Source organism: Columba livia, chromosome 8 (genome assembly GCF_036013475.1).
Source record: "Columba livia isolate bColLiv1 breed racing homer chromosome 8, bColLiv1.pat.W.v2, whole genome shotgun sequence".
NCBI classification, from domain to species: domain Eukaryota; kingdom Metazoa; phylum Chordata; class Aves; order Columbiformes; family Columbidae; genus Columba; species Columba livia.
Window position 1 is genome coordinate 7,479,687 of NC_088609.1, and position 26,973 is coordinate 7,506,659.

At 55.0% G+C, this 26,973-nt stretch overlaps 2 protein-coding genes and 1 long non-coding RNA gene across 17 annotated transcripts in view; all 3 read left to right on the forward strand.

The window, feature by feature from the left end:
• The window catches only part of CEP350 (centrosomal protein 350), a 76,233-nt gene extending 71,195 nt beyond the window's left edge, over positions 1-5,038 (forward strand). For all 15 annotated transcript variants that reach the window (XM_065071785.1, XM_065071786.1, XM_065071784.1 and 12 more), the window contains one exon: positions 1,009-5,038. In XM_065071785.1, coding sequence (XP_064927857.1) covers positions 1,009-1,173 — 165 coding nt within the window. In that variant the 3' untranslated portion in view covers positions 1,174-5,038. The remainder of the gene's footprint in view (positions 1-1,008) is intronic.
• Positions 5,039-7,117: 2,079 nt separating this feature from the next.
• Positions 7,118-9,127, forward strand: LOC135580085 (uncharacterized). The gene is made up of 3 exons (XR_010474230.1): positions 7,118-7,257; positions 7,620-7,749; positions 8,006-9,127. It is a non-coding gene; the product is annotated as an uncharacterized LOC135580085 (long non-coding RNA).
• A 2,470-nt stretch (positions 9,128-11,597) lies between these two features.
• On the forward strand, positions 11,598-22,462 carry QSOX1 (quiescin sulfhydryl oxidase 1). Its single transcript, XM_065071801.1, has 12 exons — positions 11,598-11,880; positions 14,384-14,484; positions 15,732-15,780; positions 15,959-16,061; positions 16,847-16,937; positions 17,100-17,245; positions 17,482-17,616; positions 17,801-17,930; positions 19,714-19,836; positions 19,948-20,092; positions 20,315-20,494; positions 21,169-22,462. Exons 1-12 carry the CDS (start codon positions 11,613-11,615, stop codon positions 21,885-21,887), a joined length of 2,190 nt encoding a protein of 729 aa, XP_064927873.1. The 5' UTR covers positions 11,598-11,612; the 3' UTR covers positions 21,888-22,462.
• The last annotated feature ends 4,511 nt before the right edge of the window (positions 22,463-26,973 follow it).

Genomic DNA, 26,973 nt, shown 5'->3' on the forward strand with positions numbered 1-26,973 from the left:
TGGCCTGCTTGTCTGTGTGGACAGTGTAAATGTATTTGAGTTCAGAGTGTAGGATCAGAGGAGCTTTCTGCTGAAGCTGAGCAGAGAAATAGCTTTCTGCAGGTTTTCTTTGTTATTTTAAATATAAGGGATGTTTGCACCCACTCTTTCCTTTCTCAAAAGTTTGAGCTTTGTGAGGATGTATCTGTAATACCAAAATGGTTACTTAGACACATTTTTAATAACTTTAATTAGGGATGTCCAGTTTGGAGAGACTGTCTATAAAACTTGATTTGCTGAATGACATTATATATTTCCATCTGTTACTAAAACACATTTTTGCCAGTGACCAGTAAAACAGGATTTTACTTGTCAACGCTTTAGGAATAGGAGGAAATAAATGCTCTTTGAGTTACTCTTCTAGATGTAGTGGTACAAAATTCCATTTGTAATAATGCTGTCAAATCCAACAAAGTATGGAGAGTATTTGCGCAAATGAGTTGTAAGACAACACATGCCGGCATTTTGTCTTCCTATGGAGAAGAATTGGAGAAGTTAGTTATTTCCTTTAGATTTTCTAATGGTTATTCAAATAAACGGGACTGCAGTAAAGTTTTTTCATTTTTCTCCTTCCCCTACGTTTGCATGATTTCTTACCAGCTTAATCTGTGTGGAATCAGCTGCTTGCAAATACACAGTTAGGGACTTCTGTTAGAGCTTCTGCTGTTGGGCAACAATACCCCATTAACTGAGTTCTTTCAAGTGAAAAACTTGAGCAGGAATGTGAAATCTTTTTAAATGGATACGACAGTGAAAGGTAGAAAACGTTCATACGGTGAAACAGCCTGGTTCAAACAGATCTGTGTTCATTTTGCTATTCCAAGCGCTTCCTGTAATCTCTCGCAAAGACAGATACGTTGTTGGCAGTCGCACGCTGTTTTGGACTTTTTCTGGAACTTTGCAGGGGATATTATCCTAGAGCAACTGAATTGTAACGTTTCTTTTGCCTTTTCCTTTCTAACCTCCCAGGTGCAGGAACTTCATGAGGAAGAAGCGCAGTGGGTGAACTACGATGAGGATGAACTGTGTGTGAAGATGCAGTTGGCAGACGGGATCTTCGAGGCCTTAATCAGAGACACAATCGACGTGCTGAACCAGATAACTGAGAAACAGCGGAGGTTGCTGCTTGTCTGACAGCGCTGAAAATAAACCTAGAGCTTCATAACCGCCACGTCACGGGTCTTTGTGACTCCTGACGCACTCTTCACCCTGCGAGCGCTGCTGCTGGACTTCCACGCGTGGGGTTTAAAGGCAGTTCAGACGTCATTAAAGGAATCTGGATTTGCGTCCACTGCCCCTAGAGACCTCACACCGGATTTATTGTTTGGAACGAGCTGATCCCTCACTCGAGGCTGTGTTGTGGAGAGCCCAAGACTGTTCGTGTGCCAACACAGTTATGCCACATAGCTGTCAGCGGCTGTCTGCGGCCCTGGCCTGGGGCTTTGACACGTTCGGCTCGTGCTCTGGGAGGGTGGGCTTTAGTTGGGATATTGGCTGTTTTGCCGGAAAGACTGTCAGCCATCAGTACTCAACTTGTCTTTAGAAATGTGAGTGATTTGGAGAAGAAACAGTTTGGTCAGGTTTTAGTCATAAATGGAGACTTAGCGTACTGAACAGTGTTATAATCTTAACACCTCTTCTCCGGCAACCCTAACAATGTGCATCAAGTTTCTTCTGCTCCAGAGCCCATTTAATTCTCTTCTCTGTGAATTTGGTTTTTATCTTTCTTCTGTGATGTGGTACCACGTATGGTGCCATCCAGTCCAGGGAAATTAGATTATGTTGCTTCCTGCATTCAAGTAAAGAATTACTGCTGCTTTTCCTATGTAACTTGCTTCAAGTCCTGAGGTGGAGCAACATAAAGGCCGCCTAATGTCAAGCGTGACAAATGAGCCCGTGGACAACTTTCCTCCTACCGTGTAGCACTTCTTCTCTTCCTGGAGCACCACTTGCTCCCAGATAATGGATACTCAGGATTTTCTCAGGCATGAGACATGCAGGAGTGGAAAACATTTCCTCACAAAGATTTGGCCTTCGATCCCTCAGCTTCCTCCCTTACTGTCACCTAATGAATCAGAGAAGCTGTTACTTGAACAATTAAGAGAACAGAGTGTATTCACCAAAGAAAGCGGTGTCCAGTGCTTGACTTGTCTGCATGTTTTGCGCTTGTGGGTTTTTTTATTTATTGTCAGATAATTTATTAAGTGGGTTATAGGAGAGTGTCTTGTGCAGTTGGCTGCACTGTCTTGTATTTTAAGACAGCTGAACTTGAAAAAGCATCTCTTCTGGAAGCTTCCAGAGCCCCATATTCTTCGCACAAAACCTCCAGCTTCTTGGGGCAGATACAGGGGGATAAAGGTCGGAAGAACCAAACCTCAGTGACCAGGGGTGGGAAGCAAAGGCAGGACTAGGAGTGGAGCTTCACCACACCTGGTTTGGAGACAATGGGAGAGCTGAGGGGACTGAGCTGAAAAATTATGTGAAACTTCCCTGCTCCGTCTGTTCCCTTCCTTTCCCAGAACTTCTAGGCCATGAGCAGCTCTTACATGGTTGATTTGGTGCCGTGTTCAACCGCAGTGTCCTTCTTCCGAGTGCTCATCCCTAACCTGTCCCTCCCATCCTTGTGTTGGTCTTGGAGGAACACAGACAACCTGGGGTCTAATGTTGATGCCTTAATAGCGAGTGTCCCTGTTTGCTAACCCTGGGACAAGACCCAGAGAAGACTCAGATTCTCCAGACACGCTGGGCTGCAGAAAGGCACTTTGAAGCCCTCAGAGGTGCACCAAAGATGCTGCAGCCCACAACAGGCATGGCAGGGAGATCTCTACCACTTTGTTCATCTGCTTGGTTCTTGAGCTCTGCATACTGCTGCTACTGCAACATTTTATTTTCCGCCTTTTTGATTTCTTTTTGAAAGCTATCATTGGAATATTTGCATTTTGCACGACACACAGCTGGTAGTTCTTCAGGGACAGCACTGGGAAATGCTGGATTTGTTAGAGGTCCGTGGAGTTTCTCAGATGTGGTATTGCCAGTGCCTCACTAGCGAGTTAATGGTGAGCCGTATTCATGGGAGCTTAATGAGTGGAAGAACAAGAAGGAGGTCATGGTTTATAGGAACACCTCCAACGGGCACTTTTGTGTCTGTCCTGCAGTAGTGGCCCTTCTGGCTGGCTGGAAGTCAAATGGTCTTGGTGGAGCATTGTTCAGCTTTTTTTTTCCTAAGTGATTCATTTGTCCACGTAAAATGTGATGCTGAACGAAGAAGCTCTTGAATGCTTAAGATAGAAGCAAACTGAAGCTGCTGCATTTAACCAGCATGGTGTCACCGATTGGGTCACCACCTCAGATTCCCTTTCCTGGGTGTATCTCCTTCAATAGCTAGGATTATTTTTATAGGTAGCAATTACGGAAATAAGGCAGAAACCTGCAGCGTAGGTTTGTGGCTGGAGTATCAGAGAAACCAAGTTCGTTTCTGTTCTGTAGATAATGTGAGCAGTGTTGGGGAGATTGCCCCGTGTCCCCAAGGCTTTTTGGCTGTTCTGTGGGGCTGGTGTGGCTTCTCTGGTCTGTCCGCCAGCAGGGAGAAGGTTGTACAGTTGTCCAGCCAAGGCACTGAGGATCATCAGAGGTCATATGTCTGTTCTTAGTACCCTCAAGAGAAGCTGTAACTGTTTTGACAGTTGTTTGGGCAAAATGAAGCTTTGTCCGAGTAGTGGCTTTATTCCTTTGCCAACATCCCTGTTTATTTTTGGTAGCAATCCTTGCTAGGAGCAACTCTAAAAAGACTTGAACATACATGAATTATCTTCTCAATACCTCAAGTGTGTTGAGTTGCTTTGAGATGTGTGTCTACTCAAAACCTCGAGTGTGTTGAGTACTTGCGGACTGATGATGATCTGTCTGTTTGTGGCTGGTAACAAGGAGGTGTGGGGAAGCCTGGAGCCTCACAGACAGGGGCTGAATCCTCTATTTCTATCTCCCCAGCCTTCCCATTATAAGAACAAGATGATATTTCTGGGTCCTGGCTATCGTGGTGCAGCCAGGTGAGAAGATTCAAGGCTGAGACATTTTTCTGAGAGCCGTGAGCTGTTTGGGGCAGCGGCTGTTGTCATGGGGAGAAGCGGTTCCCTCTTCGGAAGGATCTCGGTGCCGGGTGGCAAAGCCCAGGCTGGTGAGGACAAGGAGGATCACAGCAGGATGCTCCCTGAGCCAAGCTGGGGAATTATCAGTGCTTCTGCCTTGTTGCTCACAAGGTGGAATGAGAGACTGAAAAATCCCGTCTTGTTCACTTTCCTTTCTTGAAAAAGTGGCCTTAGCTTTTTGCAATACTTGAATGAGTGTGTACCTGCAGAAGATCTTCAGTAGCACAGTGACAGAGACCTTTTAAGTGACTATTCTGTGAGGAACTGCGTGCGGTTCCGACTTTCGTATCCCTTTGCTACCTTAAGAATATTAGAAAAATAAAATACTTTTCAGCAGAGAAACAGTTGAATCTTATAAGGTATTTAGTGCATCTGAAGTGTTTACAAATCAACTAAAATGGAGATAAGCAAACTATTGAACTTATTTGTAATTTAAACATTAAATGCAAAATTATATACAGATGAAAGAGGAATACTGTAATTAACTTGCATTTACTAGTTTTTTTCCTTGACTTTGCAGAGCCTTTTGATACACATTTGCAAAGCCGCCTTTTGGGAGGCTCCGTCTCCTTGCGTACTGTGTTGTGGAGATGCTGAAAAGAATCCCGTTTACTGTGTATGTGTAAATAACCTGGTAACTTGGGGTTTGGGGCCAGTTTCAGCTGATGTTCACATCCGGAGCAGCTTTGCACAGTAGGCAGACCCAAGGATGTGGAGGTTTGGGGGTTTTTTTTTGTAATTAAGAACTGTAAAATAACCAGGGTGGTCCCTGTGTAAACCAGTGTAAATATCTTTGGTAACTAAAATGTACTTTAAGAGGACAAAATCTGTAAATAAACCGATTTATAAATTAATCTTGTTTCCTGGTTTGTTATAAAATGGACTTTTATAATTACCCAAATGGTTGCTAATTCTGAAGGTGTCCTGGAGATTTGTCCCTTGTATGCTCCCCTTTCTGTCTGATGCTGTACTTGGGATGCCAATCACAGCCCACAAAATCCCATTAGAGTTGCCTTAATTATAATAATAAGGTTATTAGAATTTCCTTATTGTTAAAGCCGAGTATTGATAAAAGCAAAAACAGACAACAGCATTGCGTAATCACTGCGGGAGTGCGCTGCATGATTGGTGGGAGAATAATTACTCCTTGCACACGTTTCTTTTAAATAGGTTTTAAGAAGTCAGGGTTTGAAACATTTTTGAGGGTAAAAAAGCTATTTTTGCGCTAAACAACAGTATTGCGATTAAGTTATTCAGATTCTTTGGATCCTTCAGTTAGGCTTGTGAATTGTTACAGCTGCTGTTACTGATCTCTTCTTCACCAAGGGAGCAAATGTTGCTCCCTGGAAACTTAATGTATTGGTGGAGCTTTCCTAAATCTTTTCTGTTTGCTTTCCAGAAAAAAAAGAAATAAATAAAACAATTCCCTATTTAACGCGTGAAAGGCCCTGGAGCCCTGCAAGAGGACGGCCGAACGCTCGCGGTGCCAAACCACAGGCGTGTGGGCACGTGGCGAACAAGCGGCAGCGTGAAACGTGTGAGACCAGGACGTGGCGTGTTCGTGGAGCCGCCCCGGCGTTGCGGCTCCCGCACCTCTGCTGTGCTTTGCTGCTGTTTTGTGCCGCGCAGCCCTGCAGAAAAGGTTTCGCTTTCTGTTTGTTACAGACATCTACAAACCCCAGCGTTGGTCTTTCCAGCTCGGAGGATGCTGTGTCAGAGGCATATAGATCAAATAGGGTGATTTGTGTGAACAAAACGGGCGGTACTCCGTGCTGAGCATTTTTTGCTCTTTTCCTTAGCGGAGGTGCCTCATCCCCGAGGACTTCGCTGCGCTTGGACTGTCAGCGTGGAAGCAGCGTTGCTGCGGTGCCAGCATGCGGTAGGAATAGTCCTCAGCGTGCCGGGAGCGCTGTCCGCAGCCTTCGCACAGGCAGAGAAGCTCGTCGGGGGTTGAGCCGGCCAAAGCGCGGCAGTGGGTCCTTTGATGTCCAAAGGGCTGAGACAAAGTGGTGCCGCAGCCTCTCTGCTCTCATTACCGAGCAGCAGGAGAGCATCCGTGCTGCAGCTTTCCTCACCCTGCAGCGATTTTTTGCTCTGCAAGTCATGTGTTTTTGGACAGCGGTCGACTTGCAGCTGTCAGCATCCATCCCTGGATGTGGCTTAGAGTGCATTTCACATTAAAAAAAAAATAGAAAAGAAAAAAGTCTATGCTTCTCTGGCTGAAGAACTGCCTTCCCTTTCAGAATGGCTGGAGAGATGGGAACGCTGCCACAGCGCTCTGGCAAGTGACACAGCAAACTGCTGCATTGCTACTGCTGTCCTTGCCCTGGATGCCCAGTAATCAGCTTGATGAAGGCTCTAATTTCCTCATTTGCAAGCCTACATTGCTTCACTTTGGCTCTGACTTTCTATGTCGGTGTTTGTGCAACTCTTCCCAGAACCCTGGGAGCGCAGTTGCCTTTCACAGCCCGTTTCACCCACGGAGCTGGTGACACTCGGGTTGGGCAATGACAGGCAGCTGCCTTCCCCATGCCACGCTGGATTGAGCCGGGTCTGTTTTGGTGCCTCCTTTCCCGGGTGCCACCCGCTCCCAGATGCCTCCCCGGGGAGGTGGTGCCCGCTCCAGCCATCTCATGTCCTAAAATGCCTGGCAGAGCGCTGGAACACTTCAAATGTCGACTCTGCTCCGGCCGTCGCTGCACCCTGCCCGGCACAAGGGCTTCTGAGATGTCCGGGCTCTTGTTAACACAGCGCTGAGAAGAAAAGGAACTGGTGGGGAGCTGCTGGACGCTGGCAGCTTGTTACAGAGCGCGGGAAGGAGAGGATGGGGGGCTGCCCGGTCACTGGCAGCCAGCCCGCAGCACGGGCTGTTGGCGGGCAGGAATGCAGAGGAGATGTGATGGAGTTTGAAAGCAGAGGGTGCCTTCCGGGATGCGGGTCCTGTGGGGGAGAGAAAAGCACCCTGCGAGGTCTGGAAAGTGGACCAAACAAAACCCAGAGCCCCAGCCCTGGGCCTTCCTGCCGCCTCTTAATTAAAATCCTGCAGGAATTTGGGGAAAAGGAGGAGAACAGGGTGAGGGCTGAGCAGGAGCAGGGCATAGTGGGGGACATTTGAGGTGAAGATGCCACCCTTCACTTGCCTAGTGTGCTGTGTGAGGGTGGCCTGGGGCAGGTCTGGTTGGTTCCTGCAAAAGTGTTTCTCTTGGCCCCGGTTTCCCAGCCCTTTGCTCCAGCTGTGCAGGACCTGCCGTGTCCCTTGCACTGCATTCCCTCCCTGATGCTGGTTTCAGGTGGCTTCCTCTTGCAGGCTGACCTGTCACCACCCTGTGAAATCCAGGGTAATTCGGAATGGACTTTTGTCCCTGAGTTTGCTGCAGGTGGTGTTAACGCTGGTTCTGAGGATTCTCCCAGAGACTTTGTTTTCTTTTATTCCAGCACAATAAAGGAGGCTGCAGGGGATCCTATCCCTGGTGTTGCTTGGCTTGAGGAGCTCAGCAAGGAGCCTGGTCCAGTGTCCTGTGGAGGTGATGGAGCCAGTGCTGCTCAGCAAACCTGAGGCCGGGAGGTAAGACCTTGCTTATATTTCAGGACTCCTGCTGCAGCAAGAGAGGAGTGCTCCATTGTCATTCATGTGGTATTCTCAGTCTCATGCGCTGCAATTAAACCAGCTGTCAAATTATGATGTGGGAGATCTGGGTGGCGTGGCCTCCTCCGATCTGCTCCTGGAAGCTGGGCAGATGAGCTGGAGTGGAAAACATCTGCTCGGTGCATCCTGGGTCATGGTGATGATTTATGACTTTACGTAAATCTTAAATTTGCAGGTAAGACGTTTCCTACCCAAACATACCAAAGACGGCACCAGTTCCTCCCAGCCCCCGCCAAGGTCCCTCCAAAAAGAGCAAGGGCAGCGTCACTGCCGTCCTTTTGAGCAGGGATGAATCAGCGGAGAGTGTATAGCAGAAAGGGGCTGGTACTGCTGGAGTCTCTCTGCAGGCACCAACTACATGAATGCATTCATCACATCCTGAGAACGCACCCCAGATTTTTGTTTTTCATCTATTGTTATTACAGGCTGGTTGGTCTTGAAAGGCAGAAATCAGCCATCTCTGATCGAGCTTGTCTCACCTAGTCGGCAATTCCCGGCTACCAGTGGGGGCTATAAGGAGCTTTGCTGATCCTCAGAGGTGCGAGCCCGGCAGAGCCCATGTGGGAAGCAGTCAGGGTTCACGTCTGCTCCTTGCGTTATTTCCCATCTCAGCAAAGCTGTGGAACTGGCAGGTTTATCACACAGGTGTTGCCAAAGGTCTCGTCTGAAACCGCATCTCAGCATAGGTGTGACTGGTGCCACTGGTGGAAAAGTGCCAGCTGGGTTGGAGTGTCCCAGGTGACTTCAGCTGTCTGGAAGGTGACAGATGGCACGATTTTCACTTGCTCTTTGAGGCTGTTTGGAGACGCTAATCATGGAAATGGGGCTTTTCGTGTTTATTTAGAGAAGGACCATGCTTTAAGCAGTGCTGTGCTCCAGATCGAGGAGGCCTTCACTGAGTTCATCAGTCCATCTCGCAAAGGCTGGTGAGAGACAGGAGAACTACGGAGCATCCTCTGTGGCTGGTACTGCCGAGGTGCTGCCAGGGGAGCTGGATGGGAACTTCTCTGCACGGCCTCCAGAATGCCAGGGCCGGGTGACGGGGTTGCCGTGATTGTGCCATGAGTCTTGCATTGGTTGCATGTTTTTCTTGGAGTCAGTTCCTGAAATCACACAATTAGGTAGGAACGTGTTATTTAATTTTCAAGGAAGAAAGTCTGTTTCGGGATCTCCCTGTCCCTGGACCTTCACAACTGAAGAGAAGTGAGAAGGTTGGATTACTCAGCTATTTTGAGCTGTTGGTGTTTTGCAGCCAGAATCATGCTTTTAAAAATGGACAATAGAAACCTTTCCCCAATTTCTGAATCATGTTCCGTAGTCCTTTCCAGCACTTCAAGGGCTGAATGCATGAAAATCCAACTGTTCTTTCCTCGTCTCCTCTCTAACCCAGCACAGAGATGACCAGAGTAGCTCTTTGCATCTGTAAAAATAATCCATTTTAGGTGTACGAAACAAGTTGTGCAGGGCTCAAATCGTTTTGCTGAGATCTTAGCGGCCTTTGAGGTGCTCAGCCTGTTGTTGCTCACACCTCATTGACTTCAAGGAGATTCCCGCTGGCTGCTAGTCTGGGAAAGGAGGTTTGAAAGCTGATGAGCTTAATGAACTAAAGCCACCGCTCAGCTGCCGCACGGGGACTTGTGCAGCACAGGAACCTCTGTGGTGGTCCTTAGCACATGGGCTTGCTACGGGGGATTGAAACACATCTCTTCCCAAAGTGAAGGACGCTGAACTGGGAGCTGAGAGCTTTGCTGAAAAACAACGAGGCTTCTAAATGTGCCATGAGAGCTTAAAACTGGGCTTAAGGGCTGGCTGGGGGCTTGGCAGCCGGGGTCACCCACCATCCATTCTCTGAGCTTTGCTGCCCACAGGCTCCACTAGCAGTGAGGGGATGGAAAGCCAGAGAGGTCGAAGGCAGGCAGTGCTAGGAGAGCATTTCTAAAACCTTCTACCACTTCCTGATCTTTTTTTTTTTTTTTCTAATTCATCTTAGTTATTCTCAAATCCATCTTAAAAAGAGGTTGTTTCAAAATCGCTGTTTCATCTTTGGCTTTCCATCCCCTGTCTTGGGGCGCTCTGCAATGAAAATCCCGGCTCGAGGCAGAAGAAAGCCTCACCTCTTGCTTTGCTGCAGGGTTAGAAGGGAAAAAGGCTGTTTGGGCAAGTCTGTGCCTGGAAAGCCCCACACCCTGTCACTGGAGGAGGCTGTTCTGGGTCAGCGGTGGGGACGGGACGTGCCAGCCCGGCAGCAGGGTCCCCAGCTGGTCCCGGGCAGCCGGAAGCAGGAGCATCCCCACCCCGGCCTTGGGCCGATGAGCAATGGTGTGGCTCACCTCAAAAGGAGCCGGAGCCTGGGGCTGTGAGCTCTTGCCCATCTGCCTTCAGGTTAGATGCTACTTTTGCACCTAAAAAAAGATTCAAGGAATTCAGGCTCCCTGGGAGGGAGGAGTGAGCTGGACTGGGAGGATGCGGGAAATCACGCTGGTGCTGGGCACCTCTCCTTTGCTGTGATAACCTAATCAAGCTGATGAGCCCTTAGAACAAGGACTTTATCCCCGGGGTAAAATAACGGTGATAGCATCCCTAGGCACAGGGATTTTTGTCTTTTGGATGAAGACAAGTCGTGGCAATACCGAGGGAGCACCTTTCAGCGCAGCCCTGCACAGGCTGGGCTGCACCTCTCCCAGCAAGGTGCGATAATCCCTTAAACATTTAATTACAGCTGCCAGGGCTGGAGCAAACCATCTTCTGACTTTTTTTTGCGTCAGCCTGGACCCTTGGAGGATAGAGGCAGCAATCCCCCCAGGGTCACATCTGCTGAGCTCTGTCCCCCAAGATCTGGGCCATCTCGGGGAGCCCCATAGCTCCCCCAGAGCCGTGCCCAGTGTGGAGGCCCCTGCGTTCCTCTGCCATGGTTAAGGGTTGGCTCTGGCAGGCTCGTTTTTCTAGCATGGCAAGTCCGCCTAAACTACCTAGGTGGGGCCCAGCACGGCTAATGGCCTTCCTGGGGACAGAGCCAACAACCAGCCCTCAACAGCTGTGGGCACCCCCAGTGCTGGGGCCCCCTGGCCTCAGGGGATGGGGAGGGAGCAAAGGGCTGGATTTCAGGGCTATGGCCACCCCGGCAGCTCTTGGCTCTACCCCGGGGCGCTGGGCAACGGGCACCTTCCGGCCCCGAGGCGGGTGTGTGCGTGAGCGATGGCACGGCCGGGCTGCTGGGGAGGCTGCGGCCGGATGCAGGGTTGTCGGGGATGGAGGGATGCTTGTTTTGGGGTGGAGGAGCCAGATTTTGGGGCTTCATTGGGTATCCTTGTTGCACATCCTGGGTAGGGTTGGGGTGAGGGGCTCCAGGGTGTCCATCCTGTGGGGTGTCCCGGCAGCCGCTGCCTGGTGACACTGGTGTCCAACCTGGGCGTTGCGCTCAAGCTGGTGTCTTCCCTTGGGGATGCCCGTAACGAGGGCACTGCGAGTTTTGGCTCTGAATCAGCCGCTTTTGCCTTTCCTGGCTTGATCAGAATTTGATCGTTTTACGCTCGCTGTCCCCTCGCGGGACCACAGCGCTGGGCGGGCGCTGCCTGATGCCGGGCAGGGGCTGGGGGGGCAGGATTTGGGGCACCCCCCGTGATGTGGGGGTGTCGGGTGTAGGGGGGCGTGCCGCTGCACGCTCGACGGGGGGCGCTGCGGCGCGGGCCGGCTCGGCCCCGCCCCTCATCCCGCCCCCTGCCGGGCGGGGCGTGCGTGCGGCCCTAAAGGCGGCGGGCGGCGGCGGGCGGCCTGGGCGGGCGATGTGGCGGCGGCGGCGGGCGCGGGGCGGCGGGGGCGGGCGCGGGCGGTGGTGGCTGGTGTCGCTGCTGGTGCTGGTGGCGTCGCTGCCGGCGGCGCGGCCCGGCGGGCTGTACTCGGCTGCGGACCCTTTGGAGCTGCTGGGGAGCGGGGCGGAGGGGCAGCTGCTGGGCTCCTCCAGCGCTTGGGCTGTCGAGTTCTTCGCCTCCTGGTGCGGGCACTGCGTCCACTTCGCGCCCACATGGCGAGCGCTGGCCCACGACATCCGCGGTGAGTTCCCTGCCGGCTGCCCCTCTTTCCCCCCTTCCCCGTGTCCCCGCTTCCCCACCTCTCTGCGCTCCCCAACAGCGCCCCCAAACCCCCCCGTGCCCTTGTTTTCCCACGCTTGTATCCTGTCTCTGTCTTCTCCCATCAGCACCCCCTAAATCTGCTGTGTCTCTGCCTCTCTGTCCCCATCAGCACCCTTGAATTCCCTATGCATCGCTGTCTGTCCTTCTGTCAGCATCCATAACTCCTCCTTGTGCCCCAACCCCCACCCCGATCCGTGCTCCTAAGTCCCTCCTGCGTCCTTGTCCCATCCTCCTCCTCTCCATCAGCACTCCAAAATCCTCCCTGCACCCCTGGCCCTGCATCCTTAGTCCCATCAGCACCCCTGCATCCCCTGTGCACCCTCCCCATCAGCACCCCTCAACCCCCCCTGCCTTACCCTCCATCAGCACCCCGAAATCCCCCTGCATCCATGCACAAGTCTCCCTGGAGCATCATCTCTTTGGAAAGGCCCAGGCCCCCTGTGATTCCCAGGGTTACCCCCCACAATGGCCAGGCCTGGCTTAAGAGCATCCCTGGAGCCCCTTTGGCTGGGAGAAGCTCGGGCTGAGCCGGCCCCAGTCGTGGGGGTCCTACTGCCCCCCCAGGCCCCCATTAGCCCTGCTTCTCTCCAGTGCCTGCAGGGAGAGGCTGGCAGCGCACTGGGGATGGATGCTGATCCCAGCTGGTTTATTCCTGGCTTTGACCTTGATGCCTGGCCTGGCTGGTGCCCAGCCCTGCTTGGGGACACACACGCCCCACCGCTGGACCCCTCACCCTGCTGGGCCTCCTCCTGCCTCCCCCGGCATCCCGGGACACGCACGGCTTCCCCCTGTTATTGCAGTAATTGATATAGTGTGGTCAGCGGTGGGTGAGTCAGGGCGCTGGCCGGGGCAGGCGTCCCGTCCCTCCAAGGGGATGCCGTTCCTCCCTGGGGATGCCGTCAGCGCTCCCCAACGTGGCAGGATGTGAGGAATGGGGTGCGCACCTGGGCCCTGCGGCGTAACACTGGCTCGCCTGGTCCCTTTCCAAAATGGGGTTCCCCCAGGGCTCTCTGCTCCAGAGGCTGGACCAGAGATGGGATGCCCGCGGAGGCAGGGTGGGGGAGCCACTGCTGTGCCCCTCGGCATCCTCGCTGCCATTCCCACGGGTGGATTTTCACAGGAGTGGGCTGGGCTGGGAGGATGCCGGGGTGACCCACAGGCACCACGTGCCGATGAGTCCTGGAGCGTGCCTGCCTCCTGGCAGCAGGGCTGGGCACCGGCCCTCCTGTGCCGCTGATGCTGGGGCAGCGGGAAACGGCTCATCTGCCTCGTCACCTGTGACACAGGACAGTGCCAGCAGTCCCAAGGCTCCTGCCCAGGGCAGCACGAGCTCCATCCTGTGCCAGTGCCACGTGCCTCCCCATCCTGCTCAAAGGGGAGGCTGAGAGTTCTCCGCTTTGTGTTCTTATTAAGGAGCCATTTCAGAACTTTTCTCTCTATTTTGCTGTTGGCTTTCAGAGTCCACTGCTTGAAATGCCTCACAGAATCACAGAATGTCAGGGATTGGAAAGGACCTCGAAAGGTCATCTAGTCCAATCCCATTGCCGGAGCAGGAACACCCAGATGAGGTTGCATAGGATGGTGTCTAGGCGGGTTTGAATGTCTCCAGAGTAGGAGACTCCACAACCTCCCTGGGCAGCCTGGTCCAGTGCTCCGTCCCCTTTTCGTCATCTCTGTTTTACCCCAGGGACCTGCTGGTCCTCCCCGGGGAGGCAGCAGGGGAACAGGTGCTTGGCACCTGGATGAGCTCCACCATGGTGCCGCAGCCGCTGGTTATCAACCATGCCCTCAGCCTACGGTGAGGCGAGCTGGAGCTGTGTTCCCTGCTGTCCCCGGCCGTGGTTAGCTGTCCCTCCCCTGCTCCTGGCACCTCTTCGCGCCGGGGCAGCGGCTCAGCAGGCAGAACCAGCCGGGCAGGCAGCCGCGGGCAGAGCTGCCTGCGCCCGGGTGCTGGCGAGGGCAGGGCGTGCAGAGCCCGTCCCGCCTCGCACGGCTTTCCCCACGCACGGAAAGTAGGGTGCCAAACACAGACCATGGCTTTAGGTATTTGGGGCTTGGAAACCATCAGTTGGTCTCCTGCGAAGGGTGAGGTTTTTTGGGGCTGGGAGGAGCCAGTGCAGCGGGAGGTCCCCACTGTGGTTTTGGGGAGCCAGGGTGGTTTTTGGGGCCGCAGAGGGGCTGAGCTGTGCTGACTGGAGGTTTAGATTGGATATCAGGAAAAATTTCTTCAGGGAAAGGGTTGTCAGGCATTGGAACAGGCTGCCCAGGGCGGTGATGGAGTCACCATCCCTGGAGGGGTTGAACAGACACATAGGTGAGGTTCTCAGGGACATGGGTTAGTGCCAGTGTTGGGTTAACGGTTGGACTTGATGACCTTGAGGGTCCCTTGCAACCAAAATGATTCTGTGATTCTGTCCCCGCAGAGTGGCGGCCTGCCGTGATGCTGGCAGCCCTCGACTGTGCCGACGAGGCCAACCAGCAAGTGTGCTCCAATTTTGGGATAACCGGCTTCCCCACACTGAAGGTAAAGGCTATGCATGCCAGTGCCCCATTTTCACCATGCTGTGCCTTTTTGCCTGTCCCTCTCTTGCTCAATTTGATCAACAGCGCTGTTGCACTAAAATATTCCCTTTGAGGCTTTGCAGGCTGGAGCTGTTCCACCCTTCACCAAAACATCACTGTGGCCGGGCTGCAGCCAGTGCAACTGCTGTGCGATGTAGCAACAAGGAGGGGGAAAACCAAAATGTGGCTTCATTGTGAAATGTAGAGGCCACATCTTTCCTAGGACAGGGGAGACCCGAACTAGAAGCTCCCGGGAAAGGCTGCTGCAGGGCAGAGGGCGGCTGCCCGCACGGGTTTTGGAGGAGGGCGCAGGGATGCTGTGGGAGGTTGCCCAGGGCTCTCGTGGGAGCTTCCTGCGGTGGCTGGTGAGGTGCCATCCCTCCTGCTGGGCCCGTGCCCGGCCCCTTAGCTGTGTCAATACTACTGTTTCGCAGCGTTTCCTACTGCAAACAAAGCCTCACTCCAACATAAGCAATAAATCTGAAATGCTCCAGGTGTGAAAGCTGGGATCACCTTGAGAGAGACCGGGGAGGATAACATGCCCTCAGTCCTGGCTTACAGGCTTAGCCCAGGGTTGGGTCAGATTTAGGGGTTTGCCAGGAAGGTTGGGTTGTGCCCCAGCCCTGCACCGGGGTCTCTCTGAGCACACACTGCCTGTGGGACATCGACCAAAACATCATCTAGGGCAGGGATGCATGTGCTCATGTGGCGGTGCCAAGAAGTCACTCGCTTCACATCACCTGTCCCAGCCAAACACCTTGTGCAAACAGCCCGCGTCCCCAGCCCAGCCTGGAAAGCAAACACCTGCCTGACGCAACCCAGCTGCACCACGGGCACTGCAACCAGTGCGCGAGGCCAGGAATGGGGAAAAAAAAGCCTTTTCGCACTTTGTGAGAGCAGAGAGATAGCGGTTTGCAGGAGTGGGGAGTTCCCAGCTGCCTCTCTGGGAGCCCCGGAAACACCTGTCCTGCTGCCTGCTGGTGCTCAGCCCTTGGCTGGACGTCCCCCCAGTCCAGGGACACCCCGTGAGATGGGTCCGTGGCCAGGAGCTCCCCCTGCAGTGGGTCAGCATGCTGTAACGTCATGGGGAAACTGAGGCAGAGCCAGTCTAGGGGAGCCTCTGCCTGCAGGGCCATGCTGCATGCCTGTCCTGTCCAAATGCTCTCAATCCAGCTTCTTCCCCACGAGTGAATTTTTTTTCCCTTTCAGTTCTTCAAAGCTTTTAGCAAGAAGACAGCGGATGGCATAAGGATTACCAGTGAGTATCGGAGCCACAGGGGCTTTTTACCGTGAATGTGAATGTCCCTGCTGCCCACACCCCCCACATGTGGGACCTTGGAGGGCCCAGGGCAGGCAGCTCAGAGCAGCTCCCCTTGGCTCAGCCCATGGCACCGGTGTCCCCAGGACTGACCCGTTGTCATCCTGTCCCCCCACAGATCCCAGTGCCACTGTTGAGGACCTGCGCCACGCCATCATCACCAACCTGGAGCAGAGCCGGGAGGCCTGGCCGCCTGCCTGTCCTCCGCTGGAGCCAGCGAGGTGGGAGTCGCGTGGTGGGGGGTGGTGTGATGGGGGGGCAGCTGTGGCAGCCCCCATCCCACAGAGAGCAAGTTTCTGGGGAAAATCTGAGCCAAAAAGGTGCACAGAGCAGCTGCCGCATCACCCATCTCCCAGGAGATGCAGATCAACTGCTAAGGCTGGAGCCATTTATGTGGCCTGGTTGAGATGGGCCATGTTGTTACATCTCCTAATGAACCTGCTCATCAGCCTTAATTAGAGTGAGTGGTGCCAGGGACGTGGCACTGCCACGCTGTGCTGAGTGAGGCCGCTGCCTTTAGCAGCTTTTTCCTGCCCTGAGAAAGGGTTTTCTTGATTCGGTACCAACTTGTTGGGGTCTGAGTCGTCTTTTCTGGACACGGGTGATTACTGCCCTGTCCCGAGGGGGAACGTTTGGCTTTCCCAAAGACGTGGTCAAGCTGTACACATAGGTCAGGTCTCCAGTGCCTTCATGTCCTAGCCAAGAATCCAATGGTCCCGGTTCAAGTCCATTACTGTTTGTTCCCCTGGGCAAGTGTGCAGCTCCATCCGGCCCTGCCCAGGCTTTGTTTTCTGCCTCCTTGGCTGACCCCGGTGGGTTTTCTCAGAAGCCTGTGAAGTGGAGCAGAAAATCGGGCTGGAAACTTCAGCGGGGAGGAGTTGCCCACCCAACCGGGGCGGCATTTCCTGCCGAATCCCTGGGGATGAGGGCTGAGCAACTTTCAGGTGGGAGGGCAGAGCATCAGCCAATTCTGAGGCACCTGCTGCCATCCCCTTCTCTCTTGCAGCGCGGAGGAGGTTCACAGCTTCTTCCAGAGGAACAAGGATAAGTACTTGGCGCTGATCTTTGAGAAGAGCAATTCCTTTGTGGGCAGAGAGGTGGGTACAGGTGCATTTATCCCCTGTTTATCTTGAAGCCCCATGTCCCTGGTGCCAGATAACTCCTGGGCACCTTTGGCAGGGGAGTCCTCCTGCATCCCCAGTGGGGCTGGGGGTTCTGCCACCCCCTGCCCGCTGACCCCAGGACCACTGTGCTTGCAGGTGGCACTGGACATGCTGCAGTACGAGAATGTGGCAGTGAGGAGGGTGCTGAGCAGCGAGGAGGAGCTTGTGAAGAAGTTCGGTGTAACCACCTTCCCCTCTGGCTACCTGCTCTTCCGCAATGGCTCCTTCTCCCGCCTGCCTGTGTGAGTGGGGGACACAGTGGGATGAAATTTGTTGCACTGAGGGTGGTGAGAGCCTGGCCCAGGTTGCCCAGGGAGGTGGTGGATGAACCATCCCTGGAGACATCCCAGGCCAGGCTGGACGGGGCTCTGAGCAACCTGAGCTGGTGAAGGTGTCCCTGCTCATGGCAGGGGTGGCATTGGGGGAGCTTTGAAGGTCCCTTCAACCCAAACCATTATGTGATTCTGCTTCTGTGCAGGCACGTGGAGGCACGTTCCTTCTACACCTACTACCTGCGCACGCTCTTGGGAGTCACCCGCGGCTCCTACAAGCTGAACACAACCATCACCGCTTCCAATGAGACCGACATGTTCCAACCAAAGCACGCTGACCGGTCAGACCTCTCCTTCCATCATTCTGGGGCTGCAGGAGGCCGGGGCTGGTGCAGGGAGGGGCTGCCATGGCTATGGGGAAGACTGGCTGGGATCGTGCCTTTTCACCCGGGAAAAACCCCAAATGGTGGCTGGGGGTGCAGACTGAGGGGCTGATGGAGCATCGTGTTGTGCTGCCCTCCCCAGCTCCAAGGTGTACATGGCTGACCTGGAGTCCACACTGCACTACTCGCTGCGGGTGGAGGCTGCCCGCCCTGCCAAGCTATCGGGAGCCCAGCTGGCCGCCTTCAAGTGCTACGTGGCCCTCCTGGTGAAGGTGAGGAGCTTTCGGTGTCAGGAGAGGAACCTCCTGCACCTCCTGTTGCTATTCATAAGGTGGAATGCAAACGCAGGGCGAAGACCGTGTCCCAGCGCTCACAGGTAGCAGAGCGTGGCGGTCTCCAATGCGAGCCCTGTGTCCTGGGGCTCTGCATAGGGTTGTCCCTGTCCCCACGCAGCTCCAAATCCAGCCCAGGGTCCTGGCAGGAGCTGGTGGCTGAAAGCAGTTGCCGGAGAGTTTCAGACCGTGTCTGGGATGCAAGCAGGGGTGGGCAGAGTGGCTCAGTGCTGGCAGGAGGTGTCGTGTCAAGGCGGTAGGTCTTTTCAAAAGAGATGCTGTCGCCTGCCGGGGTGGCAGAGACGATCAGAGAGGTTTGTAGCTCTGATCGCCTGACGCGGATGCTGAGCTTGGGGACTTGATCTCCTTTGATAGCTCGGCAAAGGGAGTCCCACTCTGAGTCAGGCTCTGGAAGAGCCTAATTTAAGGTCTCCTTTTTTCTCCTCTTTTGGGCTTGGTGAAACTGAAGTGTGTAGGAGCTTTGTGCCAGCAGAAGCAGAGCAGTTTAATTTCCCGGTGCAATGGAGCGCGGTGTATGGCTGAGGTTTCCAGCACTGGGGTTGCAGGAGCCTTGTCCCAGCCTGGGCTCCTTGGCAAACATTCACCCAGCCATGGCCACTTTCTTTGCTCCCGCCCATGTTAACTGGAGCGTGGGTTGGACTAGATGATCTCCAGAGGTACCTTCCAACCTCAACTATTCTGTGATTCTGTAAATCATCCATTGCACCAGCTCCCTGACCTAGAGTGTGAGCTTGCCAGAGTGATGGGGAACACCAGTGGTTTTATTTGATCAGATTTTAATTCTCCCTGTGAACCTTCCCCTCACTGACCAAGCACCAAATTTGGCAAAGAGGCAAAGCTGTGTCCCCGCTGCAGGCAGGAGGCACAGGTGGGTGCCGATGCTTCCCCAAAGATGCCGAGCCAGTGCTGCTGTTGCCGTGCTCATCCACGGGATGGAGCAATGTCCCCAGGATTGTCCCCGGGATTGCTGCCAGCCCAGCAGGGCGCGGGCTGGGGGAGCTCAGCCTTAACTGTTGCCTTCCCAAGAGGTATTTAAGGCAAGGAAATGGGGAGAAAAATCCTAATATGGCAAGAAGTGGTACCTGGAAAGAAGGATATTGTGTGGCAAAGCCTCCTGCTGAAGGAGGGCTGTGTTTTACAGCAGAAACTTAAGGTTGCAGATGAATCCCCCTGTGAATTTGGGACTTTTTGTGTGATTCCCCACAGCCTGGGGAGAACAGCTCAGGCTTAATAAAACACTCCTTCCTTTTGCTTTGCCATTGCTTTTCCTCTGTACTGCTGTTCTCATCCTCCTCATGGGTTGTTGGTTAGTCCCTCTGTCTGTCTGTCTGTCCGGTGGCAGGTACGGGTGGGCTTCCCCCTCTTCCCGGAGGGCCTGTGCTTTTAAAGTGCTGCTGCTAATCGGCTTTGCGCTGACTTATGGTCAGAGTGGCTTTTTGCCTCCCTCAGACAAGGGATGAGGTTTGGAGCCTGAACATGCACACGGGGGCCTGGCGGTGATAGGGAGGACACACTGTGATCCCCAGCCCCTCCATGCTGGGCACTGAAACCTTGGTGGGACCGTGCTGCCCTCCAGTACCCGCTGCCATCGAGGATACTGGTTCTGCCCAGTGCCCATCCTGGCGAGCTGGGAGTGCCGATGGGCTGCCCTGCTGTTTCGGGGGGAGGTCTGGGTTTCCTCACCCCTCTCCCCTCTCTGCAGTACTTCCCCGGGCGCCCCTGCGTGCAGACCTACCTGCAGATCCTGGATGGATGGCTGAGGAACTGGACAGAGGCCGAGCTGCCCCGCAATGCCTTGAAGGAGGCCATGAAGAACAACAGAGACGTAAGGCACCCGTGGGGACCCCTGCTCTCCAATCCTCACCCCTGCCCTTTTCCCCCCACCCCGTGTTATCCACCACTTTCATCATACCATGTCCGTCTGTCTGTCCTCCAGGCCTCCCACCCTGCCGTGCTCCCCACCAACGTGACCTGGGTGGGCTGCCAGGGCAGTGAACCCCAGTTTCGTGGTTACCCCTGCGGGCTCTGGACTCTCTTCCACCTCCTGACCGTCCAGGCTGCCCAGAGTGGCCCCGACAAAGGTATCAGTGTCCCCAGGGGGGCTTGGGGCTCGGGGAGGGGGTGTCTGAACAGATCGTGGCATGGGCAGAGCTGCTGTGTGCAAGCAAAGGCTTGTCTCTGGAGAGGGTGAGAGATGCAGAGTTGGGATGTGAGGCTGTCACCTTGGCCGTGGGACCATGGTGGTGGCACTGCGGGGTCCAGACTCGCCCTTCTGTCTCCCCGAATCCTCTGCCTTCCCCCAGAGCTGCCGCTGGAGGTGCTGAACACCTTGCGCTGCTACGTCCGGCACTTCTTCGGCTGCCGGGACTGTGCCCAGCACTTCGAGGCCATGGCGGCCAAGTCCATGGACCAGGTGGCAGGGCGGGAGGAGTCCGTCCTCTGGCTCTGGTCCCACCACAATGAGGTCAACGCTCGGCTGGCAGGTAAGGTGGCTGCGGGGAGGGGAGCAGGGGTGGCTTCCTGAGGGAAAAGGGGAGGCGAGGTGGAGGAGAATCCTTGCTCCTGGGTGGAGCTGGCAAATGGCTGCATTAGGGTGTGACAGTGGGGACATGCCTTTGTCATCATCCCCCGTCACAGGGAACAGCAGCTGGTCACGCAGCATCAAACCACCTCAGAGATGCAGCTGGGTCTTGTGTGCTCTCTGTGGGGGGCTTCCCAAAGCCTCCATGTGCCCTCAGGGGACCCTTCCTCCCAGACAGCCCCTCCAAATCATGGAATCATTTTGCTTGGAAGAGACCCTCAAGGTCACCAAGTCCAACCATTAACCCAGCCCTGCACTAACCCGTGTCCCTAAGAACCTCATCTATGTGTCTGTGCCTTCAGGGATGGTGACTCCACCACTGCCCTGGGCAGCCTGTTCCAATGCCCAACAGCCCTTTCCACGAAGAAATTTTTCCTAATATCCAATCCAAACTTCCCCTTGTGCAACTTGAGGCCATTTCCTCTTACTTTATCACTTGCTACTTGGGAGAAGAGACCAGAAATGTCCCTGTCACCATCCCCAGCTGCTGAATGCTCTGGGGTGCTTACACTGGTACAGCAGGAGGGCTGCATCCCCTATTCCTTTTAGTGTCCTCACTGACTCTGGTCCCTGCAGGAGGTGACACGGAGGATCCCAACTTCCCCAAGCTGCAGTGGCCACCGCCAGACCTGTGTCCCCAGTGCCACAAAGAGGAACGGGGGGTGCACGCATGGGACGAGCCAGCTGTGCTCACCTTCCTCAAGGGGCACTTCTCCCCTGCCAACATCCACCTGGACTACATTGAGGCTGACCCTGTCCCCGGGGAGGGGATAGACACCAGGCTGGGCACCGAGGGCCCACGAGAGGAGCGAGGGAAGGAAGAGGAGGAAAAGGAGACAGAGAGTGAGATGAGGGCTCCAGGGCGACTGGGCTCCCCGGAGCCACGCCGCCCCAGCATCGTGCGGCTGAACCCCAAGCTGCGGGAGGCGGGCGAGGACATCGTGGACCTGGACTCCTTCAGCGAGCAGCACTTCAAGAGCCAAGCGCTACGAGCAGCGGCTGGCCGGCGCCGCCGGATCAGCAAACGGGACACCATCGCCCTGCCCCGGGATGCCAGAGTGGGCCGGGAGCGCCGGCGGGCCAGTGTCCTGGTCCGGGAGGATGAGGAGGAGGTTGGGGATGGCGTGCGGAGGAGCCCCTGGTTGAAGGTGCTGGGCTTGGGCTTCTCCCGCTTGGACATCAGCCTCTGCGTCGCCCTCTACTTCCTCTCCTCCATGTGCCTCCTGGGCATGTACACCTTCTTCCGTCTGCGCACCCGCGCCCGGAAAGGCCGCCCTGGCTTCCCTGTGGCCTGAGAGCGGTTGTGGGGTGCCGGAGGCTGCCCCCCGGGATGGGTGGGCTGCTGAGCCGGGACACCCCTGGGGCAATGTTTTGCCCCCCGGTGGGGAGAGATTGGGTGCATCCCCTGGGAGCTGCCCTGCTCACCTCACCCAGGGTTGGGGGCAGAGGGCTCTTTTGGGGGGAAATGTGCGTGCTGGAGCATTCTTCTCTTGGGACACACCACCATGTTTTCAGGAGCTAAGATGCTGGCAGGGGTTTGCATCTCAGCACCCAGCTGCCCTCAGGACCTCCCAGCACTGGGCTGCTTTCAAACTGGGAAGCCCAGTCCCATGCTGGGGAGCAGCCCTTTGGGGTCAAACCACTACTGGGGCCAGGAGGGTGGGGGTTTAGCCCCCACAAAAACCAGGCACTACTGAGCAGCGGGTGGCAGTCATGGGTTCAGCTGCATTTTGTGTGTCCCCCTCTTCAAGACGTGGACTGGCCCCTCCCCACCTTTCCTTGCCCCCTCCCCACCTTTCCTTGCCCCCTCCCCACTTTGTTGCTTGCTCTCTGCTAGTCTTAATGGAATAAATTATTTTTGCTGATGCCAGCCCTGCTGTGTCAGCTGGTCCCTGCCATCCCCCCACCCCTGGCTGTCCCCACTCCAGCCTTCTCCATCACCCTGGGAAGAGCACTGGTTTGGTTTAAATCCTTGAAATATTTTTAGCTGTTATTATTGTACATTTTCTCCTGCTTTTTTGCTTCTGGATGCACCCACGGGCGGGATGTCTCTATGGTTGTGGTGGCTCTTGGTTTGTCCTCAAGTGGGGTGATGGGGAGGGAGCCTGGGGAAGCTGCTGGAAAATAGTTGGCAGGAGCCATGGAGCTGCCATTTTCTGCTGGCTGTGCCTGTGGTCCAGAGCAGCGAGACACGTGTGAGCATCCCTGCATTCTCCGGGACTGGGACCTCCATCAGGCACAGGCCCCCTGTGCCTGTCCCCGATTTTCTCTGCCCTTTTATCCTTGTTAGGAATCATTAAGGAAAATGGTTGTTTTCTGGGGCTGGGGCCATCTGCTCTCCCAGCGCTGCCTAAATCCCTCTGTAACAAATTCATTGGGATTATGCTGACCCTCCCCTAATCCCGGCCCTTCCCCCAAGCGGAGGATTTAAAAGGATTAGAACCCGGCCGATAATAAACTTTATTAAGGGGGAGGGGGGGGTGTCAATCCGATTTGGAGCCTTTTTCTTGATATCTTCACTTTGCCCAGGTGGGAGGCAGGATGGAGGAGGGTGGGCGGCTCCACTGCTGCCAGGGCACTGGGAGCTCTGGATGCTCCAGCCCTTCTTCCATCATCCACCCTTGAAATAAATTTTCTTCCTCTGTTTTTCTTCCTCCTTTGGTGTCTGTGCATGCTCACACCTTCATGGGACGTGGGGCTGGCACCCCTGCCCTGCCACCACTGGCCCACTTGCCCTCGGCTATGTCCCTTAGCTGGGTTTTGGTGGTCTCATCCCAGCACAGAGCCAGGGGCTGTGTTCCCCCAGCCCAGTGCCAGTCCTGCCCACCATCGGGTGATGGATGGGGAAGGTCTCATCGCTGCAGCCCTGCTGCCTCCTTCTCTTTGATTTCCCCAGGGGGTTTATCCCCAACATCAATAACTCCCGTGTGCACCCCCTCCCCACCAGCTGCTCCACTGCCTGGGACCAAGGGCTTGCGATGAGGGGCTGCCTGCGTGTACCCCTGGCCCCAAAATAGCACCAGGGGGGCTGCTAAAGCCAGGGACAGGCTGGTGGATGTGTTAGGGGGTGCGGTAGGCAGGTGCTTTAGAGGGTGCAGGGAATTAGGGCTGGGGAGGGGGGAGCTGCTGGCAGGGGGTTCACAGGCAGCCGTGGGCAGGGCTGCCCAGATTAGCATCCCCACCAGCCCCGCCGGGGAGATTTACAGGGCTGGGGAGCTAAAGCTGCCGTGCACGCAGGAAAAAAGAGAGTCCAGTAAATAGACTTTCTGTAATCCTGTTTGGTGCAGTCCCAATCCTCCTGGCCCTGGCTCTGGTGGGCTTTGGCACTAGGGTGTCCCCCCCAGCAGCTGGGCAACCCCACTGCAGGGCTCAAATGGGCCGTCGCAGGCAGCAGTGCAGGCAGGAGGCTGCTGCAGGGCTCAGGGCTGCCCAGGATGGGGGAGTCCCCACACTGTCCCCCACCAGAATGGTGACTTTGGTCCAGGCCCCTACCTGAGCACATGAGAAGCATCACCTTGTGCCATGGCCATGTTCACAGGTGGGATAGGCTGTCTTTGTAGGAGGAACCCACTCCAGACCCCCCAAGATGCTCTCCCCAATGGGGGTTACCCCTTCCCAGTGCTGTCACAAGCTGGGGCATCCCCAGGGCTAATTACCCAAATGGCCTGAGGCTGGTGTGAGACAGCCGCTATTCCCTAATACAATTTGCCCTCAACTGCAATTTAATTTTCCGCGAGGCCGGTGGCCGGCCCCTAACACACACAGCCACCTTCCCACCCCTTTGCTGCTCACTCCCTCCTGCCTCACCCCTCTTCCCTTTCCCTCCTCGGTGCAGGCAAGAACCTTTCTCCACCAGCATCTCCCGTCCGCACATGCTCCAGTCAAAAAATCACTGGGGGTTCGCTGAATGTCAGTTAATTTTCAGTTACAATTAGCAACACCCAGTTTGGCAGCACCTGCAAGAGAAAAGGCTTTCTCCCGCTGCTGGTGAGTACCCTGCTCTCTCTGTGTTTGTCACCTCTGGCAATAGGGGTGTATGGGATGGGGTCACGGGTAGTCATTGGGATAATTAAGAATTGGGGAGCAGTGGGTGCTGCTGGTGGGTTGTGCACATGGGGGCCTGCAGTGCTGCTCAGAGGGTTGGTATCCCCATCCTGAAGGGTGGCTCTGGGCAGCTTTGGCCCCCGAAGGATGTTCCCCTTTGGGTTGAGGGGGCTGGTCACATGAGGGGACTCTGTGAACTGGGCTGAGATCCCGCAAACTCACTGCAGAGGTGTTTGGAAGCCTTGCTGTCTGCTGAGCTCTCTGGTACCTTCAAGCCCACTCAGGTTTTGCTGACGGGTGACATGGCTGTGGTCATGCTCCACTCCCCAGGCATGGGCCAGGGGTGGGTTTTCCTTGCAAAACCCCAGTTCTGTCTTGAAACACCCCTGTTGCACCTGGGAATGGTGCACTGACCTCCCTGTGGGTTCAGGCTGCCTTCAGCACGGGACATCGTCCTGGGTGTCCCCAGTTACCACCTGCCCAGGGCTGGGGCACACAAAGGGAGGCTCGGTCCGGGGTTTGGTGAAGGTTCTGGGATTTACCTGCTTTATTGTTATTATTACTATTAATTAATCGCCACTTGTCTGCGGGTTTTGCATCATCACGTCATGCTGCTGGTGTCTTCATCTGGCTGCAGGGCCAGCGGGAGTTCAGGTGATGCAGAGGAGGGAGTGGGGCATCTGTGCAGGCCCAGAGCCCCCCAAAAACTGCCCTGGAAATGCAACCCTCTGAAAATTGTGACAGTCACCTTTCTGCGGGCGCAACACCACTGATCCTTAGCCGTGTTTTAGCTTTGGAAGGGGGAGGATGTCTGGGGTGGGAATTTCACACCCATCACGTATAAAGCCCTATCTCCTTGGGTACCACCAGGACCTGGCAGCATCTTGGGTGGCACAAAGCGGGTTTTCTGGGCCAGCAGCTTGTGCCCATCCCCACCACCCTCTCCTCCAAATGTCTGGGCATAACAGGGTGCGCTGGGGAAAGCAAACCCAAAAGAGACCAAAAAAAACCCACTGACACGATGAACAGATGGACAGCAGGAAGACGGAGCAGGGGACAAAGCCATACTGCAAGGCAGAGAAGGGATGAAGGTTCAGCTGGGAAGATGTGGTGAGCTGAGAACAAGCAGAGAGGAAGATGCTGGTGGGTTTTTTTTAATGGACACTTGTGGTGGCAGTCCCCCAGCAGCACAATGCTCCCCTGAGGTGAAGGCTCAGTGCTGTGTGACTCCCTTTGCCCGCTGGCCGCTGCCGTGAGTGATCCGGAGCGGGGCAGAAGGGGCTGGATCAATCTGGCAAAGCAGAAAAATGAATGAGAATTGAATTCCCCAAGAAGAAGGGGGTGGGGGGAGCTGTTAGGATGGCTGAGAGATAAATCAGAGCATGCTGGAGCAGCAGGGGGGAGGGGGGGTGGAACCGAGATGACTCCCAGCAGAGGTGCAATAATTAGGTAAATAGGTTAGAAATGCAAAGTGGTGGGACAGGGAGGCTATGGGATGCTGTCTCTCTGCCTGTCCACATGTCCAGCTAAACTTCTTCTGTAAAACTGCCTTAGGGACCTGCCTCTCTGTGTCCCTGGGCTGGGAGCTCTGGTGCTGTGGGCTGTTCGGGCACACCTCAAGGGGACATTGGCCCCTGTCCCAAGGGACTGAGGAGCGCAGGTGGCTGGGGATGGTGGGGGTCTGGTTGGGCTTAATGCACTTAAGAGTCAGTGCTTGATTTAGGGGAGGAGATGGGAGTGGTTGGGATTTACCTCCCTCGCGGTGGGGAGGTGATTTTGGGGCTTGGTGGATTGTGGTGGGAGGCTGGGAGGAGCTCACTCCTGCAATGAGTGCACACAGGTCTCTGCCTGGTGGTGTGAGATGAGCTGGCTGGGGTTTTGCTGACAAAATGAAGCTTTCGGGGTTAAAAACCAGCAGGTCATTGAAAAGCTAACATTTTTTTTCCTAAGGAACCATCAGGTTTAATACATTTCTTAGGTTTTATAACTTTTATTTTTACTTTTTTTTTTTCTATTTGCTGATGTGTCCCACCTGCACATTTCCTGAGGAGATAGTTCATGTTTTTTTCAGGTGGGAAAAACCTCTTCCTAGTTTGTATTTCAGCTTGGAAATGAAAGCATGGAAAGGGCACACATGAGCTTAGGGTGGCTGTGCTCTGGTCTGGGCTGAGCATCCTTCCATTCCCTCTCAGCACTGCCACATGTCCCACCTCAGAGGTTTCACCCGCCTTGGGCAGGCTCGGTGCTGTAAGTGCCCGCTAGCCGGGCAGAGTGGGACTTCACAGCACATTGGTACCATTTCGCATCATTGTCCCCAAGCCGGTGATGTGGTGAGCA

Bases quoted from the DNA above. Each gene is read 5' to 3' on its own strand.
- QSOX1 (XM_065071801.1), top strand. From the start codon at position 11,613: ATGTGGCGGCGGCGGCGGGCGCGGGGCGGCGGGGGCGGGCGCGGGCGG. The intron at 16,938-17,099 runs GTGGGTACAGGT...CTGTGCTTGCAG, and splicing joins ATTCCTTTGTGGGCAGAGAG to GTGGCACTGGACATGCTGCA. The intron at 17,617-17,800 runs GTCAGACCTCTC...TGCCCTCCCCAG, and splicing joins CAACCAAAGCACGCTGACCG to CTCCAAGGTGTACATGGCTG.